This window comes from Rutilus rutilus (assembly GCF_951802725.1).
Source record: "Rutilus rutilus genome assembly, chromosome: 16".
NCBI lineage: Eukaryota > Metazoa > Chordata > Actinopteri > Cypriniformes > Leuciscidae > Rutilus > Rutilus rutilus.
In genome coordinates this window covers 34604393-34629296 of record NC_140224.1, presented here as the reverse complement: position 1 = coordinate 34629296, position 24904 = coordinate 34604393, and the positions used below count along the sequence as shown (strand labels likewise).

Below are 24904 nucleotides of genomic sequence, written 5' to 3'. Positions count from 1 at the left end.
ATTTGTCTGTTGTGGTACAATATTGCCTTGAGGCAACAAACTTTTACAAATTAAATAAATTAATGAAAATATTTATTGATATTGTTATAGTCCAATTTTAAGCAGGAAAAACACCACAAATATTTTTTTCCTCATTGATATCATATTGCATACCATAGAGGACAAACCATGTGCAAATTCATAAGTTGACACAATTGCTGAGTATTTTCTCCTTAAAACTGCAGTGAACCAAAGACCGTCTCAAAAACAGTTTGAAATCGCTGGTGTTTCTGACGTCACAAACTACCTTGTAACCAATCAGATCAACGTGCCGATATGAAAAATCGGGTAGATTTGTATATTTCGATGTTATGATGAACTATATGCCTTTCTCCACTGACGTTCTGAGTTGTTCAAAGCATTACTGATGATTGTTATAAGGCAGCTGTCTGACTCTGAGACGGCGAACAGGAACGCGGTTTGTGTAACATTAGTAACACATTATTAGCTGTTTGAGAACATAGTCAAGCAAAAGGCTAATCATATTAATAACCATTATGTGTCCGACATGGTAATAAGCGATATTATTATGCAGCGTTTACCTCAATAAGTTGGCCGAGTGAATCTCAGAGCTGGTGTGAGTGAGTGGAGGCGGGGCTAATTAGCATCTATACTACATGAAGGATGGGTGTAGAGTTGCATTCAAGCTTTTTTAAGGCATGACAAAAAAAAAATTCACAGGAAAAATGTTTAAATATGTCATTTTGGTGATCAAAGATGACTTTTAAGGGATACAGTTATTGACTACAGGGGGACGTCACGCTGGTTATGCCGCTTCATCACGGTACTGTATGCATGATTTGATTGGTTAAACATGAAGAGGAATTATCCGTCTAGCATCCCCACTTGCTCTAACATTAACCTAAATAAATATGCGCTATTAATAGGCACATGTCCAAGTGTTTGTGTGGAGTGTGGAAGCTGTATGTATTAGCGCGCTTACTGCATGACATGGAGATGCCGGGGTGATCAAACGCAAAACGTTTTTGGGTTCAAACCTTCATCAGTGCCTTCATCAAACGTTCTGCACACCTTTCACTTTTTTTGCACGTTTGCACTTTATTTGTGGCCTCTAGACAATAAAATCTTGAGAGCTTTTTGGCCAGTTTTCAGTGATTTTTTATTTATTTATTTTTGGATCTACGCAACGCAAGTTCTTTCATTTATCATAAAGAATTAACTCTCGCTTGCAGCTTCTCATGGAACTGCATTAAAAAAGCTGATCAATGCTGCATTAAATTGAACAAGTTTAGGGATGCAGAGGATGAAAATGCCATAAAGACTTGGCTGGCCCTGTAAACGAGAAACTAACATCACATGTGTTTACAAGCCAAGTACAAACATGACAGTAACATTTATATTCTTTTTCCAAACAAGTTGAAGAATGAAAGAACAAAGTTCACTGTCACCATAACAGGTACAGTTTTATTTATAATGCATCAAAGGATTGTAATAAATATCAGACACAGTTTTGGATGAAAATATAAATTGTGTACCTCCCTTATGTATGACCTTGTGAAGTTTTAAAATCTGTTTACAGAGAACAGACTATATTCCATCATTTTACTTTAGTTTACTGTTCCAGATTACTTGCATAAACAAAGGGAGCTGCTCTTAACCTTCTTGCAGAATATGTGTAACTCCATATATCATGATTAGTAAATGTTTTCAGGAGTCAAAGTCTATAGATCATAGACATATGCTATCTAATCATTAGCAGAACTTCAGTATAAAGTGAATATATGAATCTGATCATGGTTTCAACTATGTCATAACAGAGTTTGAATTCACATAAAAATTACAGACTTTTTCTATTTATTTATTTTGTTGTCAAAAATGTAAAGCAAAGCTGACTGAATCTGAAACCACTGTCATTGTTGGTGGCGTAATCTGCTTCACCATCATAATGTTAGTCATTTAAAATAAATGCAATTGCACAAACCCTCGTGGATTATAAATGGGTAATAAAACAGCTGATTCAGACAAGGATAATGATGACAACAGTAAATAGTCAGAAAGAGCCTCTCAACAATATGACGATTGTGGCAATTGTGTTTCACCTCCAGTGAATCTCATGCAGGATCAGGAGCATTTTATCTCAGTAGTCAACAATAAACCCAATGTGAAAGCTTGTACAGAGAAAACATATGCAACCATAGGGCCTACTAATACTATAGTTCTAAGCTTTATGTTCTCGTTCATATTGATTTTTGATAAATAACAATGTTAAGGGATAATGTACATCCGGTTGTTATCTCAGAATAAACCCTGGCAGGGTGATCAGGTCTTGCATCAGGGGTTTATTCTGAGATAACAACCGGCTGGATGTACATTATCCTGTTTGTCACCCGGCTACTTGCCAGATTAGTAAATAATTAGACATGAAATATTGATCTGAGTAGGAATATTTTATTAGCTCTTTAAACGCAAAGTTTCCACGGAGAAAGCAGTTCAAGTTCAAACTAGACGGACATTTAAGAGATACGGTTCAGTCATACTGTACCAGTTATTACCTGGCATTTCACCTCATAAATAACTATAGGGGTAAGATATTTAATTTGAGATGAAACTGTTTTAAAATCGTTCCCGTTTATCTTTTTTACTGTAATCTATTGCTGTAATACAAAGCAATCGTCTCAAAATGGCAGCAGCTGCATTTGTATGAAACAAGAGAAAGTGAGTCTGCGATACCGGATGACATAATTAAATAACTGTATAAACAGAATATTGATTTCAGCAAAACCAAACGCAAAACTTCCACGAGGGAAAACCATTCCTACTAGCAAGCGTAAATCGCCGACTTCAGTTACCCGGATGAGCCTGTGTTATCAGTTTTTTACCGGGGAATAACATGAATTGTGCGATTGACCAATCAGAATCAAGTATTCCACAGAGCAGTGTAATAATAAATGTTATTGTATAGTAAATATAGAACAGTACTTTATAATCTTTTTTTTTTTTTGTATCTTCAATCTATTATTATAACATACACATAGGTTTTCATTCTGTTTTATAGTCTTTTGGTTTCGTTTTTCATTGTTTCCCTGCGTTTCTGTTCCTGTGCCTTTTGTTCCCTATGTTACCGCTTCACATTTGTTTACGGATTTGGTTTCCCTCGTTATTGATAATTTCACTGGTGTAGTTTCCTATTGTCCTTTGTTGGCTAGGTCTGGTTTAAGTCCTCAGTTTCAGTTCATTTTTCTGTATGGTCTATGCTGTTGCTTAGTTGTTGAGTCAGTTTATCCCTGTAATTCGCATACGTTTCTGGTTTTGGCTGCAGTTCGGATCCGCCTCTCCTTCTCCTCTTTCTTGCCTGTCCTGCATGTGACAGCAAACAGGACAAGCAGACTTTGCATTCCCATACCAGGCAGTGAACTGATTTCCCTATTTTGTACTGGCTTAAATGAACGAGTGAAACAACTAGATCCCCTGTCCCCTTATGCAATCCTCGAGGGAAATTTTAAGGATTTTCCCATCAGTTCTCTCAAGGAGTGGGTCCTGATTTACTGTGTGTGAGGCGGAGTTGGGCTTTGACCTGAGGGAAATGCAACTGCGTTCTCCATCATCAGTAATCAGGGGGAATAATGTTTTTCTTTCGGTTTTATGGACTAGTTCTGTATTGTCTATGCTGTGGAGTTATTTTCCCCCTGTGATTTCTCCTATGTGTCCGATTTTGGACTATTTTTGTTTGTTTGATAAAACATCTGGGCCTGCACATAACAGGATGTTATTCTATGAGTCTTTTTTTTGTTTTTTTTATACAGTGAATTTATTAAAGCCTTTTGATTCTCAGACTCTTTATCAAACGATTTTATTGTATTGTGCATCATCACAATAGATGCCCAGAGCTGCATATCTGCAGTTTTTTGGAACACTAGAGATCTGGACACACTCAACTAGGTTAAAACTATATCTAACCAGAGGTCACGACCATTAACATTGAATAATCATGCCATGGTTTCCCACGTACACTTAGTTAGAGTAAAAGTACAATAATCAGATGTTGAGGCTTACCCTATTTAGATTGGTCTAACAACACACTGTTGCTCTAAACGGACTCTAAATATACATTGACTAATGCCGAAACGTTAGTCTGAGCTCTAAAACATCAGTCGCGTGCTCCAATGCTCCACTAAGGTTTAGTCTGATGCTATCCTGAGCGTAGATCTGTGGTGTTATGGATTTAACATAATCTACTTAATCATTGGTGGTTGAGGAGATTCCCCCCTTCTATATGTACAGCGCTTTGAGTGCAGAGAAAAGCGCTATATAAATGTAATGAATTATTATTATTATTATTATTATTACTTGAGTTAATCATTTCAGAGTAAGTCAGAATAAATCCATTGTTTATCCTTTTGATCTTTCATTAAAAAAATTCACAAAAATCTCACCTTTCATTGAAGTAAAAGAACTGAAAGGGGGGCGTAAATCACATTATGAAATAAATGTTTTTCTCCAAAACACGCTGGCCATAATTGTTGGCACCCTGTTATTAAATACTTTCTGCAATGTCCTTTTGCCAAGATAACAGATCTGAGTCTTCTCCTATAATGCCTGATGAGTTTGGAGAACACCTGACAAGAGATCAGAGACCATTCCTCCATACAGAAGCTCTCCAGATCCTTCAGATTCACAAGTTCATGTTGGTGCTTCTTCTCTTCAGTTCATCCCACTCATTTTCTATATGGTTCAGTTTAGGGGACTGGGACGGTCATGGCAGAAGCTTCATTTTGTGCTCAGTTACCCATTTTTGTGTTGATTTTGATGTTTGTTTTGGACCGTTGTCCTGATGGAAGATCCAACCACGGCCTATGTATTTGCTAGAATCCATAATACCATGTATCTGAACAAGATGTCCAGGACCTCCAGCAAATAAATAGGCCCACAACATATAAGATCCAGCAGTATATTTAACCGTAGGCATGGGGTACTCTTCATCCCTGTTTGCACCAAACACATCTGGTGGGTTTGCTGCCAAAAAGCCCTTTTTGTTTTGTTTCATCTGACCACAGAATCCGGTCCCTTTTGAAGTCGTGTCTGACCTCTGAATATGCTGGAGTTTGTTTTTGGAGGAGCGAGGAGGATTTTTCTTGAAACCCTCCCAAACAACATGTGGGGATGTAGGGGTTGTTTGATATATTTTTTTTGTAAGCTTTCTGACCCCCAAGATGTCAGGGTTTGGGTAGGTGGAAGTAGCGAGGACTCACATGCAGATCAAATGGGCTTTTATTAAGCATAAAATAAAACAAATACAAACAAAACTACCCCGAGGGGGAAAGACAAGACTTGACTCAGCTTGACTTGACAGCAGGGAAACACACAGCATAGATACGACAACGAACCAGCACAGGACTGCAAACACAAGGAGAATAAATAGGGAGAGCAAACAAAGCAGGTAACGAGGGAGGACAGGTGGGGAAAATGAATCAATAATCAGGTAACAAGGTGGGCGGGGTTAGACAATCGACAGGAGAGCACATGGCACAAGGAAACACATGACAAGCCATGGGCTCACAACAAACAGGACAAGAACACAAAACGAGACATGAGCACGCAGCTAGTGAAAACTCATAAGCCACGTGTTCACACAAAACATAACATGAAAGCACACAGCCAGTGAAAAACAAGCTTTGTGCTACACAGCACAAGACAAGAAAAAACACACGCAGACAGAAGAGCGCGCGGCTCGAGCGAACTCAAAACCGCGCGCTCACGTGACAAGACAGAGCGCACGAGAACGAGCGAAAGCTCATTCCGTGCGCTCACAAAAGAAAACAAACACGCGGAGCATTGATGTCCGAATCCCGACACAGAACCGAAACTTAACTAGACAGACGTGTCGGGATCCAAACACCATGCCCCGCACATAAAACAAGGCACGTAGACAAGTGAGTGCACGGCACGAGCACGCTCGGAACCGCGCACTCACACAGAGACGAGACAAAACAGGGAGCGTCAGAGCTCTGTCACAAAACCAAGAAATTAACTAGACCGAAGTTCAATACTGTTTATGCATCAGTAAATCAAGCCAGTGACTAAACGATCAACTTCACGTCGTTTCTCTTAGGATGAAAATAATCGTACTTAAACTGTGATTAATATAGCCTATATACAGAAAGTGATCAAAGAACAATCCCTTTCCAATCGCCCAAGCTGTCAATCACACAGTGCGAGTTTATCTGGACACTTGCCAAAACTCGTTATGAAATCAATGACGTTGTTACGCTGCACAACGAAGCTCTTACTGTACTTACCTCATGTTTGCATTGGTGAAAGCATTAGTGAGAGTCCAGAAACTGTTGCAATGATAAGATCTTCATTCACGCGATCAACAGACTGTCATTTGCTCAATGCTCATCACTGCAACCTTTTATGTGATGGGAATAGATCTAAATACTTAAAAAACTTCTCACGATTCGTTAATCTCAATAGCTGTAATAGTAAAAACGTATAACAGCTGTAATAGTAAAAGTATTCGAGAGAGTTCCACATGTAATGCTAGCTATTTCATATGCAAGCATGTCAGCCAATCACAGCAGTGGGCGTTTACACTGAAGTCTCACAGCCAATCACAGCAGTGGGCGTTTACACTGAAGTCTCACAGCAGCCAATCACAGCAGTGGGCGTTTACACTGAAGTCTCACAGCAGACACACCCCTTCAAACAGAGCGTTCAAATCAGAGGCTAAAATCAGGCTAGGAAATATGCCTTTTATTTCTAAATTATAACAACTTTTGATCTTAAAAACATACTAACATTATAAGGGCACCCCAGGAAACATTCTAAAATAATAAAATAATCCATGCAATGGGACCTTTAAGATATTTTAGGACATGGTACCAAATAGAAAGGTTTTGCTGTAAAAGGAAAAGGTAAATACCAAAATGTAAAATGGTAAATAGTTTCTGTTATTATCACCAATGTGTAATTGTGAATCATAAAAAATTAGGTTATCAAGATCTTTCAGGACATGGTACCAAATAAAAAAAGTGTTGCTGTAAATGGAACAGGTAAATATAAAAATGTAAAACAGCAAATAGTTTATGTTATTATCAGCAATGTGTAATTGTGATGTTCTATCAAAACATCTACAATAAAGTCTAAAATGTATTTGAGTGTGTGCTGTTTCTCTTTTAAGTGTATATTTTGTAATAACTGGATAATTTGTGTTAACAAGCAACCACCCCCTTAGTGCCCCTTTTTTTTGGTTCAGGCTACTGCCCCTCAAAATGTCTGTGCACGGCCCTGTGGGGTACTCTTCATCCCTGTTTGCACCAAACACATCTGGTGGGTTTGCTGCCAAAAAGCCCTTTTTGTTTTGTTTCATCTGACCACAGAATCCGGTCCCTTTTGAAGTCGTGTCTGACCACTGAATATGCTGGAGTTTGTTTTTGGAGGAGCGAGGAGGATTTTTCTTGAAACCCTCCCAAACAACATGTGGGGATGTAGGGGTTGTTTGATATATTTTTTTGTAAGCTTTCTGACCCCCAAGATGTCAGGGTTTGGGTAGGTGGAAGTAGCGAGGACTCACATGCAGATCAAATGGGCTTTTATTAAGCATAAAATAAAACAAATACAAACAAAACTACCCCGAGGGGGAAAAACAAGACAGACAAGACTTGACTCAGCTTGACTTGACAGCCGGGAAACACACAGCATAGATACGACAACGAACCAGCACAGGACTGCAAACACAAGGAGAATAAATAGGGAGAGCAAACAAAGCAGGTAACGAGGGAGGACAGGTGGGGAAAATGAATCAATAATCAGGTAACAAGGTGGGCGGGGTTAGACAATCGACAGGAGAGCACATGGCACAAGGAAACACATGACAAGCCATGGGCTCACAACAAACAGGACAAGAACACAAAACGAGACATGAGCACGCAGCTAGTGAAAACTCATAAGCCACGTGTTCACACAAAACATAACATGAAAGCACACAGCCAGTGAAAAACAAGCTTTGTGCTACACAGCACAAGACAAGAAAAAACACACGCAGACAGAAGAGCGCGCGGCTCGAGCGAACTCAAAACCGCGCGCTCACGTGACAAGACAGAGCGCACGAGAACGAGCGAAAGCTCATTCCGTGCGCTCACAAAAGAAAACAAACACGCGGAGCATTGATGTCCGAATCCCGACACAGAACCGAAACTTAACTAGACAGACGTGTCGGGATCCAAACACCATGCCCCGCACATAAAACAAGGCACGTAGACAAGTGAGTGCACGGCACGAGCACGCTCGGAACCGCGCACTCACACAGAGACGAGACAAAACAGGGAGCGTCAGAGCTCTGTCACAAAACCAAGAAATTAACTAGACCGAAGTGACAGAACCCTGACACAAGACTCCAGTAATCTCTGCGATTCTCCATCTGTGATCCTTGAAGAGTCTTTGGCCACTCAAACTTTCCTCCTCACCGTGCATTAAGACAATATAGACACACGTCCTCTTCCTGGCAGATTCGTAAAATCTTTAGTTGATTATAACTTCTTAATTATTGCCCTGATGGTCAAAATGGGGATTTTCAATTCTTTAGATATTTTCTTACAGCCTCTTTCTATTTTGTGAAGCTCAACAATCTTTTACTGCACATCAGAACTATATTCTGTGGTTTTACTCATTGTGATGGATGAGCAAGGGAATTTGGCCTTTGTGTTTCCTCATATTTAAACTCCTGTGAAACAAGAAGTCATAGCTGGACAATTTCATGTTCCTAGTCACCCTGGTTACTTAAAAATGTAAATATCAATGGGAATATACTTCAGAGATATTTTTCTCATAAAAAATTCTAGGGGTGCCAACAATTATGGCCAGCGTGTTTTGGAGAAAAACATTTATTTCATAATGTGATTTATCCCCCAATTTCAATTCTTTTACTTCAATGAAAGGTTAGATTTTTGCGAAATTTTTGAAGGAAAGATCAAAAGGATAAACAATGCAGAATTTTTTTTTACAGCCATTTTTTATCATATTTATCAGGGGTGCCATCAATTTTGACCATGACTGTAGTTGGCTTTGAATCGCACGCCAGGGTAGTTTGCCCCTTTTAAGGACACAAGACAACTTGCATGAAAGACCAATTAGCAGAGCAGAGGATCCACCCTCCACAGAAAGCAAAATGGTAACACTTTAGAATAGTGGTCCGTCATTAATAAGTAACTATGCAGGAAGTAATGCAGGACTAGCACTACATTAACACTTCAGCTACTACCATTAACTAATATGGAAACACGCTTTACTAATCAGTAAGTAATGTCAAATTTAGGAGATAGTTCATTATTATGTAATCAATAATTACTTAATGAGATAAGCTTCATTAACAATTAACTAACTGACTAATTATTAAGAATATTATATCGTGTGTCTGAGACACTTGAGTACTGATGCATTTTATGACCTCGTTGAGAGAAAAAAAAAAGACAATTGCTAACGTCTCAGACACGTTAATGTTGTGATTAGTAATAAATTAGTAATTCTTTATAATTTGTCATAATTACCTATTAGTTCTTCATGAGAATGCTCTCATTAAGCAATTATTGATTACCTAAGGAACAATCTTAGTCCTAAATTCGACATTACTTAGGCTACTGATTAGTTAAGCTTGTTTCCATATTAGTTAATGGTAGTAGCTGAAGTGTTAATGTAGAACTACTCATTAGTCCTGCATTACCTCCTGCATTACTTATTAATGTTACATAGACAATTATTCGAAAGTGTTACCAGCAAAATATCTCTAAACTCTTAAAAGTCGAGATTTAAAAGTCAAAATTATGACTTGCTTATTGATCTGACACAACACGGTTGAATTGTGAACACATTCATGAGTATTTTAAACGTGGTTAATTCTTGTCTTATAAGCAGAAAGGCATAAAAAGCTGAGCAAACGCACTCTTAAGGATTTTAGGAACCTGGTTTTGGAACCAGATCGCGGTCTACCATTGAAACACCACTGGCCTAGTGAATAGGGAAACGTCCTCATCTGGCTCATGTTTATGAGGGCATGTTGGTCTCTGTTTGTTTCGTCTATCATCTATCACGTGACCAATGAATTTGCTTTCAGAGTTTCCTTAAGCAAGATGCAGTTAAACAAATCATTCATTATCCATTTAAAGTCTGGAATCGAGCAGTTACAGTAGTTAAGTCCACTTCAAAAGACAAACAACAATGGTGAACAAATATTAAATCATGTTAAAGGTGCAGCAGAGGCACAGTCTGTGATCCCTGAACAGAACGTGAGATGGAAAAAAAGGACTCATTTGGAAAGTGAAATGGTTTCATTAAGCCTAGAGCATTTGTACATATTATTGCACCCTGGATACTTGCATACTGTAACCACAAATGAACGCATTATCGCATGTGTTCAAGGTCATGTTTGTAGTGCGCTAAGTAAAATGCACAGAGCTGCTCTATAATGTGCGTTATTCATTCGAGATAATTTGATAGCTTTTAAATGCACATGGCCAGTAAACTGTAAACGATAAAATCTTGACACAGACGCAAGCCTTTCGCAGGTGTTCATTTAGATTACTTCCGTTTTATTGACAGTTTAATTAAAAATAAACAAGTCATGAAGGTTTTGCCTCACTTTCCAAACGAAGTCAAAGAATAAGAGTGATGTGTTTTAAATAAGGCACTTCCTCAGCTGTTAGTGCTAATTTGTTTCTGAAATGTAATCCTAAAATACTCTAACACTGAAATGCATGTTCCTTGAAATCTCATCTTCATGTTTGAACATGTAAGAGGAAGTTGTTCAAATTCTTTGTATTGTAAGAAAGCACCGATAGCCTATTCTTTCACTCAAGTTTCACTCAAGTTTTGTTTCTAACTTCAATTATCCAGCCATGCGTGTTTGACTACAGCTTCAGTCCAGTGCACGTGACTCAACCCAAGGAATGCATCATTTGTTCTGCGATATTTAGTGGTTCCTAAACTAATCAATAAAAGTTGCTATTTATTTGGTGTTTTTACTTCAATCGCTTTGAGTTTGAGTTAAGGATATTTACCTTCATAATTATTTCAAACCTATTCGCTAAATCTTGTTGCTACATCAAAAAAAAAAAAAAAAAGAAAAAAAAAGTTGTCTTTTCTTATCGGCTGTGATCTTCATTTGACATCTTATCGTGTCTCTATGCGCAAAAAAATAAACACTTAACACAAGGACACATGTGGCCGCATTCAAGGTGACTTGAATAATTCACGGTTGAGTTTCTCTTTCAAGGAAAATCGCCCATAGCTAATAAAACGAAACTGTCACAGACAAGAGGCCATGAATGCAGTGAATATGGATGCTGTTTGGCACAACACAAAGTGGAGTGCACGCATAATCGAAACAGCATGGCATTGAGTGCCTTTTTGATTTTATAAAATGAAATGACAATATTACATAGCCAATGACATACATTTTTATTGTTTCATTAACAGCACCAAAAACTTAATGACTCCCAGTCCCCTAACATTAGTGCAACAGACTCTCCTCTTCACAGCAGACTTTTCCCTGTCTTTAAATAAGTCTAGGTTTAATTCCAACTCCATCCAACTAAATAAGAACATAGACTTCTCAACCCCAGACTGTAATCATCAAAAAAAAAAAAAAAAACTTGCATCACAAATAAGTGTTTTTTGATTGTCAAAACATTTGATAACTAGATAGAATTTGATAAAGTTTAGTGACAATATGTTACTATGTTTACAATGGATTGTACTGTTTTTATTATTGCTTGACACAAATTTCATGATTTGATTCCGATCTTGATTCAATATCAATTCGTTTGGATAAATATTAGGTAGATAGGCTACATGTTCATTTTTCTCAAAAAAATAAATAAATAAATCATTGTAAACATAGCCTACAGGGAGCCCTGCAAGCTGGTAGGCTATTATTATTAGCTAGCCTAAAGGTTAAAAATAACAACTCAAATATAATGCGGTTTTTATTAGGCTATAATAACAATGTTATAATATTTTAATGATATGTAAAATCTAGCCTAGGCCTATGTAATATAGTGCACATATTTAGCTAAATAGGTGTACTCTACGATATTATGAGGAATAGCCTACATTGCGGTAAGTCTACTGTATCTTTCAACATACCTATTGCTCATTCGTGTTTATTTAGCCTAGCCTACTATTATCTAGTAGTAAAGAGTAAGAGATCGGTTCACGTGTCGCTTGATCTGACTCACTACAGCGATCTGTCACGGCACATTTACAAGCGCCAGATTTGCTTGAATTTCGTAATAAAATTGACAGAATCTGAGAGTGGATAATTTGCTTCATAATTAAAGTAACCTGCGTGCACTTGTCTGTCGGGGTTAGTCACGTGTCCTCTTTGCTTTGGGATTTTTCTCTGCGTGTGAGAGCGTGTGAAATGTGTCAATAACGTGAGCTGAATGCATGAGAGTTGGCAGCCGCTTGAAAAGCTGTCAATCATCCAAATTTCATAATAGGAAGGAAAAACATGAACAGTCAAGAACTTCTGCTTTTGTGGTCCACGGAAGAAAGTCATGCAGTTTGGAATGACAGCGATGTTGGGAAAATTATGCAATTTATTTTCGCTTACTACTCTTCAAAGAAATGAATCCTTATCACTCAAAATATACACATCACAATGAATGTAGCCTACTTGTTGAGCAATATGTAGACAGTTGAGCAATAACTGAGTTATTTCCATTCACTGCACCTTTTCTTGTTCTTTTTTACAAAGCAAATGTCTGGCACATGCAGTAACTTAAGCACATAAACCGAGAAGGATTGTATTGAGCAGACACGACAACACAAACACACACACACACACACACACACACACACACACACACGATCAATGGCCTTGATGATGGCCTCTGCGAGAGAGAGACCTTCAGTCAAGGCTGAACTGATAACCTAAAATCACTAAGATGAACAGTGAAAGCACAAACTACGAGGAATAAAGAGCAGTTGGTCCTACATGAATAGGGGGAATTGGGATCAACAAAAGACAGAGGAAAGTGGCACATTTAGAAAGGAGGAACGTTTAATCGGAGCATTTGTTCGTCACGGTGAACTTTAAGTGATGCACACTTTGAACAGAAGTAAGATTTCCTTTTAAATGCGCTATTTTTTTAATTGTCACTTTTTCATGCAGTATTTATCACTGATTAATCGACTGATGTTGTCGTATGCAACGTATCTGACGTACCTGAATTGACTGCGTGTTATTGGTTTTTAATATAGATGGTCAGCTCTGCTGTGATAGTCGGCATGTCCACATCTAAACATTTTCACCTTTCGCCTTTATTTTTGCACTCAACGTCTCAAAAGCCTACACTTTTATTTTACTCTTAATATACCGAATGCAAAATATTTAGTGCAATCGGAAGCAGAGTCCAGTTATGGATCATGCAACTCTTCAATACAGATCTATATCAGTTTTATTTCATGAAGTTTCAGAAATGAATACATAAATACAACTCCACGGATTGTGACACAATAAGAGCACGCGCTGAGGGATCAAAGCTCCATAAGCCGCTTTTGGGTTCATAACGGAGTCATTGTTGGACTTGGACTGCTGTTTTTATCCGCATTACGTCTGATGAAGAGGATGACAACAATGATAAACCTTATGAAAGGGTCTGTAAAGAAGATCCACAGCCTGTCGCGCGCATATCGATGTCTGCCAGCTGAAGGCGGTGAGTTTATAACGATGACACTCTTGTTTCTAATGATGACGTCATGACTCTTGAGGGAATCTGTAATTTTGTAGAAACATATTTAGAGTGTGTGGGTCATTACTGCTGCAATACTTCTACCTCTCATCATTATGCATGTTAATATATTGGATACAGTATTGAGCTTAGCATGTTTTAGGATTAACGTTTGATAAAGATAAAGTTTGCCAACTTTGCCAAGATTGACTGTTGGCTTGACAGCCATATGTGTGAAGTTTAGAAAAGTGAAAAAAGTCAGTTTAAATGTTATAGAGGGCTCACAGACAGGTGATTAGATAGATAGATAGATAGATAGATAGATAGATAGATAGATAGATAGATAGATAGACAGACTCTTCTGATAAAAATCTGATTGCTCTATGCATTGTTGCATAATGTCAGATTATTGTGTTTCTGTCATCTGTCAGGTGTGCGTGGGTTTTCCTCTGCGTCCGGTCCAAGAGTGTGTATTGTAGGAGGAGGTCCTGCTGGATTTTACACAGCACAACAGCTCTTGAAGGTTTGTGTTATTAAAGGGATAGTTCACTTTGAAATAAAATTTTGCTATGTTTTAGCTTACCTCAAGGGCATCCAAGATGTAGGTGTCTTTTTTCCCGCAGTAGTTTCAATTTTGATATTTTTAGGTCAAACCGTTCTTGTCTGTCAGTCATATAATGCAGGTCGATGGTCACTGTCTCAAAACACAAGCACAGAGTCCAAATTAAAACAATTCCCCATCGTCCAAATTAAACAATTCCCCATCGTAAGTACACATTGATGGCCTAAGACACGAAACGAGCGGTTTGTGTGAGCAAACAAACTGTATTTATATCGTTGTTATCTCTTTAACACAGCACACGTCCAAATGATCTGATGGCGCGGGCGGGTATAGATATATACATAGATGTCGCCTTGGCTACTGCAGTTCATTGGAACGAAACCGTAGCCAAGCGACATCTAGTGTATATATCTATACCCGCGCCGTCAGATCATTTGGACGTGTGCTGTTTTCAAGAGATAACAACGATATAAATACTGTTCGTTTTCTCACACAAACCGCTCGTTTCGTGTCTTAGGCCATCAATGTGTACTTATGATGGGGAATTGTTTAATTTGGACGATGGGGAATTGTTTTAATTTGGACTCTGTGCTTGTGTTTTGAGCCAGTGACCATCGACCTGCATTATATGACTGACAGACAAGAACGGTTTGACCTAAAAATATCAAAATTGAAACTACTGCGGAAACAAAGACACCTACATCTTGGATGCCCTTGAGGTAAGCTAAAACATATCAAAAATTAATTTCAAAGTGAACTATCCCTTTAATTCCCAGGGTTCACATAATGACTGTCTGACCAGGAAACATATCATCTTACAGTAGCAGTTTTAGGTCGACTAACTTTACTGAAAACAGCTAATACATTTTCCCACAAGATTCCCTATAGTAAGTGTCCTGTGGCTTTAGTGTACTCCATGTGCAGTGTGTATGCGGTGCAGGAGCCGCACGTGCTATACTGCTTTCACATATGCTGCGTTTGCAGTGCGCAACTGATCCGCTGCTGTACCACAAACACATACTCAATTTTTTTTTTTTTTTTTATCCAGAAGTTATCAGCAACTTTTATTTAAAAAAAGTTTTGTCAGCATTGTGATTCTCTTTGTGCACATATACACTATTTAATAGATGTTTAAACACAATTTAAACAACATAATATTCAATGCTACTTCTATATAGATTTATATATTAAGTTGCTCAAGCAAGTGGTAAAATATTTAACCATGTAGCCTACTTTTAATAAAATCTGAAAATTTTTAATTAAACTTAAAATTGACAAAAACAGCCGACTCTCATGGAGAACTAGCCTACAATTTACCTCAACAAGGCAAGGCGACATAATAAACAACACTTGTCTCATTCGTGGAGGTGGAAAAACAAGTTCTTTGTGACATGCAAGATTTATTGTATTAAAATGTAAATGCAAAAGAAAAGGCACGAGAGTCGGCTGTTTTAGTCAATTTTAAGTTTTAATTTAAAATGTTTGCGATTTTAGTATAAGTAGTCTACATGGTTAAATATTTTACCACTTGCTTGAGCAACTTAATATAAATCTATATAGAAGTAGCACTGAATAATACGTTGTTTAAATTGTGTTTAAACGTCTATTAAAGAGTATATGTGTACAAAGAGAATCGCAATGCTGACAAACCTTTTTTTAAAATAAAAGTTGCTGATAACTTCTGGATTTGAAATACAAATATTGAGTATGTGTTTGTGGTACAGCAGCGGATCAGTTGCGCACTGCAAACACAGCATATGTGAAAGCACTATAGCACGTGCGCACCGCATACACACGGCAACACGGAGTGAAACGGTAAAGGGCCGTGAGCTTCTTTAGTTTTTGTTGGACGGCATCCAGCAGGGCTTGATATTTTACAGCAGCTCTCTTGAGGTTTACCTTTACACTACATCGGCAGATCTTATCTCTGTTTTCCACAGAATATAATAATGTTGCAACATTACAGGTTTTGACATAAACGCAGAACACACTGTTCTGGCACTTGGATGAAGACTAACAATCCAACCACAGAAATATAAAAAAAAGAGGAATTGCAGGTTGAATCACAAGTGCTTCTGAGAAATAAAGTGCCTTCAGAGGGTTTTAAATGCTGATGTTTAGTTCTGTGTTCTGTGTGATACAGTCAAATTCATCACTTTCAGTGTCTTCCATTGTTTATCACAAACCACAGTTGCGGTTGTTTATGTCACTTTCAGGCTCGGCGAGATGCAGTTGTAGATATCTATGAGCGGCTGCCGGTGCCGTTTGGACTGGTGCGGTTTGGGGTCGCGCCTGATCACCCTGAGGTCAAGGTCAGGCCTTTCTTTAGTCACCATGAAGTCAGTATGAAATAATGAACATATTGAATGATCATCGGTATAAGTATCTCTTATTTTTCAGCCCATCCCTTTCAATGCCTGTCATGCAGAGATGATTTTATTAATCAAATCCCCAAAAACTACCCAGACTGCTTTTCAATAACATTTCAGATTATGGAAGTAAACTGGGTTTGCAAATAGTGCTGAGCTGTATATTTAATACTTATAAATTCTACTTGATCATTTTGTTTGTGATATGATAATTAAAGCACCATTGTGATTTTTTTATCTTCATTGATTTTAGAAAACGACCAAAAAAAAGGACAAATACACATTAAAAAGCACCATTTATCCAAACATACATGCATACTGTATGTAGAAATGTTGGTGCATTATTAATCATAACTTGTGAAGGGTTTTAAGCCAGATTACACAGAAATAGGCAGCTTAAATCATATTGTAAAAAAAACAAAACAAGTTTTTCCAAGAACAATACATCAATATTTTCTCACCACAGCTGGTTAAAGTGCAATTTACAGTAAAAATATTAAGTATTGGGGACATTTATTTCAACTACAGTTTCAAAAGTCTATTATTGTTATTATTTTAGCCCATACACAAAAGAAATATATTTTCTGGATATGTTTTGGAATATATGCACATATTTGAAATTGGCCCAATAAATATATTTCATACTTATATTTCATATATTTTTGTTATATTTCAGAATATATTTCAATGTATTTTTTTCTGTACGGGTCCCCAAAAGTGTCAAAAATATATGTGGCATATATTCCAAATACATTGAAATATATTCTGAAATATAACAAAAATATATGAAATATAAGTATGAAATATATTTATTGGGCCAATTTCAAATATTTGCATATATTCCAAAACATATCCAGAAAATATATTTCAAATATAATTCTTTTGTGTATGGGAGTGCACTTTATGATTGGGGATTCGATTTCTTGCCTAGTTTCTTGATCCTTTTTGTCTTGTGACACGTGATTATGAAAGTGTTAGATTTCTGAATCTCTGATCTAAACCTTATATTAAAGCAAAAATGATTCATCTCAATCAGTCAGTTTAAAACTCTGATTTAACTTTTTGGTTGCAATGTCATGGCAATTTTCACGTCTTATATTACATCTTGCATGAGGTTAATTATATTGCTTTTTATTACTATACATTGTTATTTGGTGTGTGTTAATTACAAAAGCGTCACCTTCCTAAAATAATTGCCTAAGTTGCTTTTGTCAAAATAATTGACTTGGGCAATTATTTTAGGAAGGTGACTAAATGCTGTTTCATGTTGACTTAAGTTGATTCGATGTTATAATACTTTATCACCTTTATGTGTAATATATGTGACCCTGGATCACAAAACCAGTCACGTCGCACGGGTATATTTGTGGCAATAGCCAACATTGTATGGGTCAAAATTATTGCTTTTTCTTTTATGCCAAAAATCATGAGGATATTAAGTAAAGATCATGTTCCATGAAGATATTTTGTAAATTTTCTACCGTAAATATATAAAACATTTATTTTTGTGAGTGAATGCAGCACAATCGCCAACATAAACGGTCAACTTTAAAGGCGATTTTCTCAATGTTTAGATTTTTTTGCACCCTCAGATTCCAGATCTTCAGATAGTCATATCTCGACCAAATATTGTCCTATCCTAACAAACCACACATCAATGGAAAGCTTATTCATTCAGCTTATTCAGATGATGTATAAATCTCAATTTCAAAAAAATGTCCCATGTGACTGGTTTTGTGGTCCAGGGTCACATATAGCCTCTCATTATTATGATAAGATCTGTTTGACTAACAGCAGGGCTTGAAAATGAAAATACACAGATATGACTTTACCTTTAAAAAACAATTAGATCAAATGAAAGTATGGACAGACTTCCTCTGTTTGTATAGCGTATGTGGGTAAACAGTAACTATCTGATGTGGGAAACAGAAGATGAAACATCAAAGTATTCATGTCATCTGTCTGACTGTTGCAAATATGTTAGGAATGTTTGTTTATGTTATGAAGTTTATTGTGACAATGTTACTATGGGTACTTAAGACTTTACCAAATGCCATCTGCCTGTGAACCTTCATACATGTGAGTTCCATGATAAAAATCATGAGCGTTTCAGACAGCAGACCTGTTCATATAATTATAACCCAAACAAGCTCTTCTGCTGCTGGACAGAGAATTTCCTCTAGCTGAAGAATGTTTGTGTATTAGCTTTATTTTTCATGATTAGCTTTATTTTTGTATTAGCTTAATTTTTCTGCTATAAATGCATACTACTAAATTAATGTATGTTTTTTTTTTATTCCTCATTTTAATGTTCCAGAATGTCATTAACACTTTCACCCAGACGGCCCAGCATGAACGATGCAGTTTCTATGGTAATGTGAATGTGGGCAAAGATGTGACGATTGAGGAGTTAAGACAAGCGTACCACGCCGTAGTGCTGGTGAGGAAGCCACTCGCAACACCGTAACAGTTGGGTCATTACGGGTCAACTCAGCCAGAGGTCCCCTGCTAAAATTTTGATTTTGATAGTTTTTATTTTTTATTTTTAAAGAAAAACATAAATGAAGAAGAAAGCCAAAATATTAATAAATGTCATGAATGTATATCGACTGAGTAATCCATTATTGGATTGACAATTTTCACCTGAGATTTGGAGTCAAATTACAGGGGTGTAAAAATGACTTTAGAAAGATGTCAGCATCATTATTTTATTTTTTACACAGAGATTAGTAGGTATATTAGTTAAATCTGTTGACTTTAGCAATCTTTGTTGCATTATATGCCAACAGTTACAGTTCAAAAATGGGGAAAAGGCACTTCTTGTGTTTTTTGACCCAAGTTTGCATGCCTTTACCTTAAGAAGTATTAAATATACCTTAATATCCTTTTAGATTCTGGTTCTTATCAAACATTTCTATTGGTATCTTCATTTTAAAGGCCATCTATAATTCAATCCCAGAGATATGGAGATCTTAATGCGGTTCCATGAGTAAATTGGTTAATTTACATATTTTTAGTGGTCAAAACCTCATCAAAAAAATGTGGGTCAGCTTGCATACAATTTATACTTTTTTCTTTTTAAAGAGGAATGTCTGAACAACAAATAATGTTGAAACTAGAAATGTATCTCGTTTTTTTAAATATACAGACCCTTTCCAAAAAATTTGAAAATCATGGAAAAGTTTATTTATTTCCATAATTCCATTCAAAACGTTAAACTTCCATAGATTATAGATTCAGGGCCCACAACTTAAACGATTTCAGGTATTTAGTTGTTTATTTAATTTTGTACATAATTTGGGCTTCCAGCTCATAAAAGCCACGAAAACAGATTTAAAAAAATTAGAATATTACATGAAATCACACAGTAATTACACAGTGATACCATGGTCATTGAACCAGGTTTTGGTTATTTTGTCAGTGTGGGCAGGTGCAAATCCTGTTGGAAAATGAAGGAAGCATGAAGTGCTCTGGAAATGTCCTGGTAGACGGCTGTGTTGACTCTGGATTTAATAAAGCACAGTGGACCAAAGTCCAAAGCAAATTTTACATCTCATTTGGAAACCAAGGTCCCAGAGTCTGGAGGAAGAATGGAGAGGCACACAATCCAAGATGCTTGAAGTCCAGTGTGAAGTTTCCACAGTCTGTGTTGGTCATCGGCTGGTGTTGGTCCACTGTGCTGTCCACTCAACGCAGCCGTCTACCAGGACATTTCCAGAGCACTTCATGCTTCCTTCATTTTCCAGCAGGATTTGCACCTGCCCACACTGCCAAAATAACCAAAACCTGGTTCAATGACCATGGTATCACTGTGTAATTACTGTGTGATTTCATGTAATATTCTAATTTTTTGAAATCCTGTTTTCGTGGGTTTTATGAGCTGGAAGCCCAAATACAAATAAACAACTAAATACTTAAAATCGTTTAAGTTGTGGGCCCTGAATCTATAATCTATGGAAGATTAACGTTTTGAATGGAATTATGGAAATAAATCAACTTTTCCATGATATTCTAATTTTTTGGAAAGGGTCTGTATATATATATATATATACCTGTCTGAGAGCCATAAATATTATTTTTCCAAACTTTGCATGCCTGTAACTCTAAAAGTATTAAACATATCTTTATAGATTCTCATTCTTAATAAACTTTTTTTTCAGAATCTTCATTTTTTTAAGGCCTTATATATTTCAATCGCAGAGATATTGGGATGTCAGTGTGGTTGCATGTAGTTACGATACTGTGCATTTAAACTCTTGCTAGCTTCAGAAGCAAAGAACAAAATCTTTTCTTTCAAATATCCCTGATATTGATTCAAATATAGATTCTTATAAATACAAGTTTGACATAAATTTTTGGAAAGTTGTTGTTATACCCTGTGCCAGCAAAGTCAGAAAGTAAACTAGCATTTTTGGGCAAAAAAAAATAGTCTCTGGGTCAAAATGACTCGTGATGAACCTAATGTAATATAACAATTATCTCCTCTGTGTCTGTTTTCCCAGAGTTACGGAGCCGAGGGAAACCGCTCTATGAAAATTCCTGGAGAAGATTTATCCGGTGTTTTTTCAGCTAAGGACTTTGTTGGCTGGTACAACGGACTTCCCAGCAATAAGGAGGTGCGGTTTAATTGAAACAATTTTATATTCATCTGGGTTTGAAGTTAAAAGCCCATAAACAGCTCTGTAATGTAAGCAACTTCTCTTCTGTTTGGCAGCTGTGTCCTGATCTCACCTCTGAGACCGCTGTGATTCTAGGACAGGGAAATGTGGCTCTGGATGTTGCCAGAATACTTCTCTCCCCTGTGGATATGCTGAAGGTCATTTATTCTATTGGTCATTTTTTTTCCCCCGAGCTTGTTACAATTGTGGTGTTTCCAGTACAATGTTCTAACTGAATCACAAGTTGTTACTTCCGTCACGTTCAACTCTGAAATGAACCGACACGTTTCAACCATAGACTGTAAAAAATATGGACAAAGCGCCTGTGACGTCACCCATAGACTTTCTGAAGAACGGTTTTGAAGCCGTTTATGGGGGGGTATGGGCGACGCCATCTTGGAAAATCTTGGGAAATCCTAACCCCGCCCACCTTCTGGCCAATCCATATATGGGTAAAGGACGCGAGTCCGGTTATTCCAAGTACAGAACAGCGCTCGTCACTCAGCTCGCTCTGCTACTCCGGTTATCTTTGTATGCATATTTTAGGCAACGAAATATGTTATAAAACACCATACTAACTAGGGATGGGCATTATTAATCGACGATCGATAATTGATCGTTAAGAATTTCGTCGATCACGGTTATTTGTTATCGATTAAACTAATGCAGGTTGCGTTGCGTAGTGTGAGTCTTGAAGCAATGGAATTCATTTTAGCGTTGTTAAAACTAAAATGTTTTAACATGTTTTCGGCAGCTGGACTGGCTGTCACCAGGTTGCGGTCGCGTCTGATCCCAGATCATGTCAACATGCTTATCTTTCTCAACAGAAATCAGTAGACTGGTGCAGAAGTTCTATGGGAACTTCATGCGTTTTCTCAGATCGGATAGCTATCTGATTTATCAAAACGATTCCATTTACACCTGGTCACATAAATGTGTTTTTGCAAAACGGATATAAATCCGATCTTGAATTCCCGCGCTATATGCATATTTAAATTGTTGCACGTCACCGAAAGCAACTGATATGAGCTGCATTTTATTGATCATCAGCGAACATTTTTAAATCAAAGACCGCAACAAGATATTGCGGCAACAGCCCTGGTAATATCATTTCGGTTCTTTACTTTTAATGAAGATGATTGTGTGTTGATGAATGACTTTCACTTTGATTTGCGATAGTTTGCACGTTGGCTTGATGAATATGCTCATCTGTGGTGATGCGTGTTGAAGTAGCGTCGTCATATCTGGCTATAACATGACATATAGCCTATAACACGCTCTCACACGTTTATTTCTTGCATTTTTGGGATAAGTCAAATTTACATATGGGGTTTCAACAATCAGATGCATTTACTCTTGTCCAGTTTCGTCTGGAATGCGTCTCAGATCTCCTCCTGAAGTGGTTTGAGCGATCGGGTTTAAATCCGTCTCGAATGCGTTTCGGAGGGCATTTACATTTGGTCTTTTCACGATCGGATAGCTATCCGATCACAGAAAACGGAAGAAGTGGCCATGGGTCTCTGTTTAAGAACGCCGGCTCGCAGCTGCAGGTTCCGCTGTTTTAGAGCACCGCAGGGCATATATCTTCAAGTCTACCGAACATCCAGTTTCACTGCCACAAGTTGATCTTCTTGAAATAAAGATCTCATCGAGGACAAACAAACTGTATTTTTGTATTTTCATTGCATTTTTAATTTATAAAAAGTTAAAGAAATAATGAATTTCAATATAAAAATATTAATGATTAATCGATAGTCGATCGTTAATTCTCCCGACGATCGACTAAGAAAATTTAATCGAATGCCCATCCCTAATACTAACTCTTTTCGTTTTCATTTAAATAAATCTTAAACATTATAGCCACACAAATGTGGTTCAGGCAACGCGTATTGATTATATTCACTGCATAAAACGTTTGCCTAACAAAACGAAATATAAAACACAAACCTGCCTCTTTTCGTTTAAATATAATATACAAATATTAAACATTTTAATATGGTCCAGGCAATATGTGCATTTGTACTAAACAACAGATGTTGCAGTAAACAACATTATACAGATCATCTTCGTTGTATTAAAATTTAAAAATGACAAAACTCAACCCAGTCTCTTTTTGTTAAATTTCAGTTTAATCAATATTAGCCATTGTAAAAGTATAAGTAAATGGTACCAAGAAGCTATACAAATAAAGCAAACAATTCAGTCAAACATACAAAGTCAGCGCTCTAGTCTAACCATACAACGGTAAAATTAAATAGCTTATTAAGTTATGAAACTTCCCCTCAGCCAAAACGATTGGCCAGGGAATAAATTATAGATTCACGAGACCAAAAATCGCCCGTTAGATATACACAAGACGAATTATATCTCATGTTTAACCACTACAGAGACGCCAGAGTCAGCGGCAAATGTCAGAACGACTAGCCGAGGAAAGGCTGTTCCAGGCGGGGTACATGAGCGCCGAGCGCCCGGTGATCGTCTGGATCTCACAACCTGGTTACAATTTTTATAAATCTTTATAAATAAACCACAGATTTGAGCTTTAAACAACTACATTCTCGCCTGAAAAACTCTTAAAACTACATTTCATGATACAAAAACAGTAGTATTATATTGCAACTGTAGGCTATATTAAAAAATGGCACTCGGAACCTATCGAAAAATACAATAAAAGTCCATGGGACCAACCTGTAAAAACATGAATTTATGCTGTGAAAACGGACATTTTAACATGGTGGTCTTATGGACATTTGCTCCCTTTTGGGACCTCCCCCTAGCGGATTTTCGATGTATTGCAGTTTTTCGCACTTCCGGGTAGGCTTCATTTTTCAGATTAGAATGTTGCCGCTTGGTTTCAACTCTGAAATGAACCGAGAATCGTTACAGTGTTATGCTTCAAGATTCTCTTAAGCTCACATTTATTTAGTGAACAATATGCTTTGCTTTCACAGAAGAGATTTGTAATTATAGATAATCTTTAAACCACCCTTTCCTGTTTTGATTCTCTAATGTGAATGCAATTGCTATTCTCTCTGACTTTTGCTTACAGGAGACAGTTATTATCCAGAATTGCACTGCATTTACTTTCATGAAGATCTGAGAGATATCCTCCTTATTTTTACCGTAATAGTGGGCGAGGCCAGGGACGTCACTAGGATTGGAAGACGGGGGGGGGGGCTTAGCCCCCAGGGTATTTGTAACTTGCGTTTATAGAAAATCTTTCAGTGAATTTGAGTAAAAAAACAACTATGTACTGTATATGTTTAGCTGTATTTGTCTCTTCAACCCCTTTACCATCTTCAACCCTGTTACCCTAGTCTCAACCCTGTCACACCTATATTTCTATTAATTCTTTTTTAAAGTTTATGAATAAGTAGCCTAATTTAATGTTTGTTGAACTTAGTCAGAAATGTTCAGATCAATCATAATAATACTGATTTTAGTTCAAATTCTGAAGTTAAGCCACATCTTTGATAAAAAATGATAGGGTTGCTGTCACAAAAAGTGCCCATTTCAGGCTTTAGTATAGCATAAGTGTAGAATTATATGTACATTTTATGGTGCATTGTACAATTTCTGGTAAGCTAC

General features: G+C 37.1%; 1 protein-coding gene across 1 annotated transcript in view; it reads left to right on the top strand.

The window, feature by feature from the left end:
* Window positions 1-12975: 12975 nt before the first annotated feature.
* fdxr (ferredoxin reductase) overlaps window positions 12976-24904 on the top strand; it is a 31955-nt gene continuing 20026 nt past the window's right edge. Inside the window, exons 1-7 of the mRNA XM_084434749.1 lie at window positions 12976-13115; window positions 13468-13712; window positions 14159-14250; window positions 16506-16601; window positions 18976-19098; window positions 21161-21274; window positions 21373-21474. Of these exons, the coding sequence (XP_084290875.1) occupies window positions 13616-13712; window positions 14159-14250; window positions 16506-16601; window positions 18976-19098; window positions 21161-21274; window positions 21373-21474 (624 nt within the window). The 5' untranslated portion in view covers window positions 12976-13115; window positions 13468-13615. The remainder of the gene's footprint in view (window positions 13116-13467; window positions 13713-14158; window positions 14251-16505; window positions 16602-18975; window positions 19099-21160; window positions 21275-21372; window positions 21475-24904) is intronic.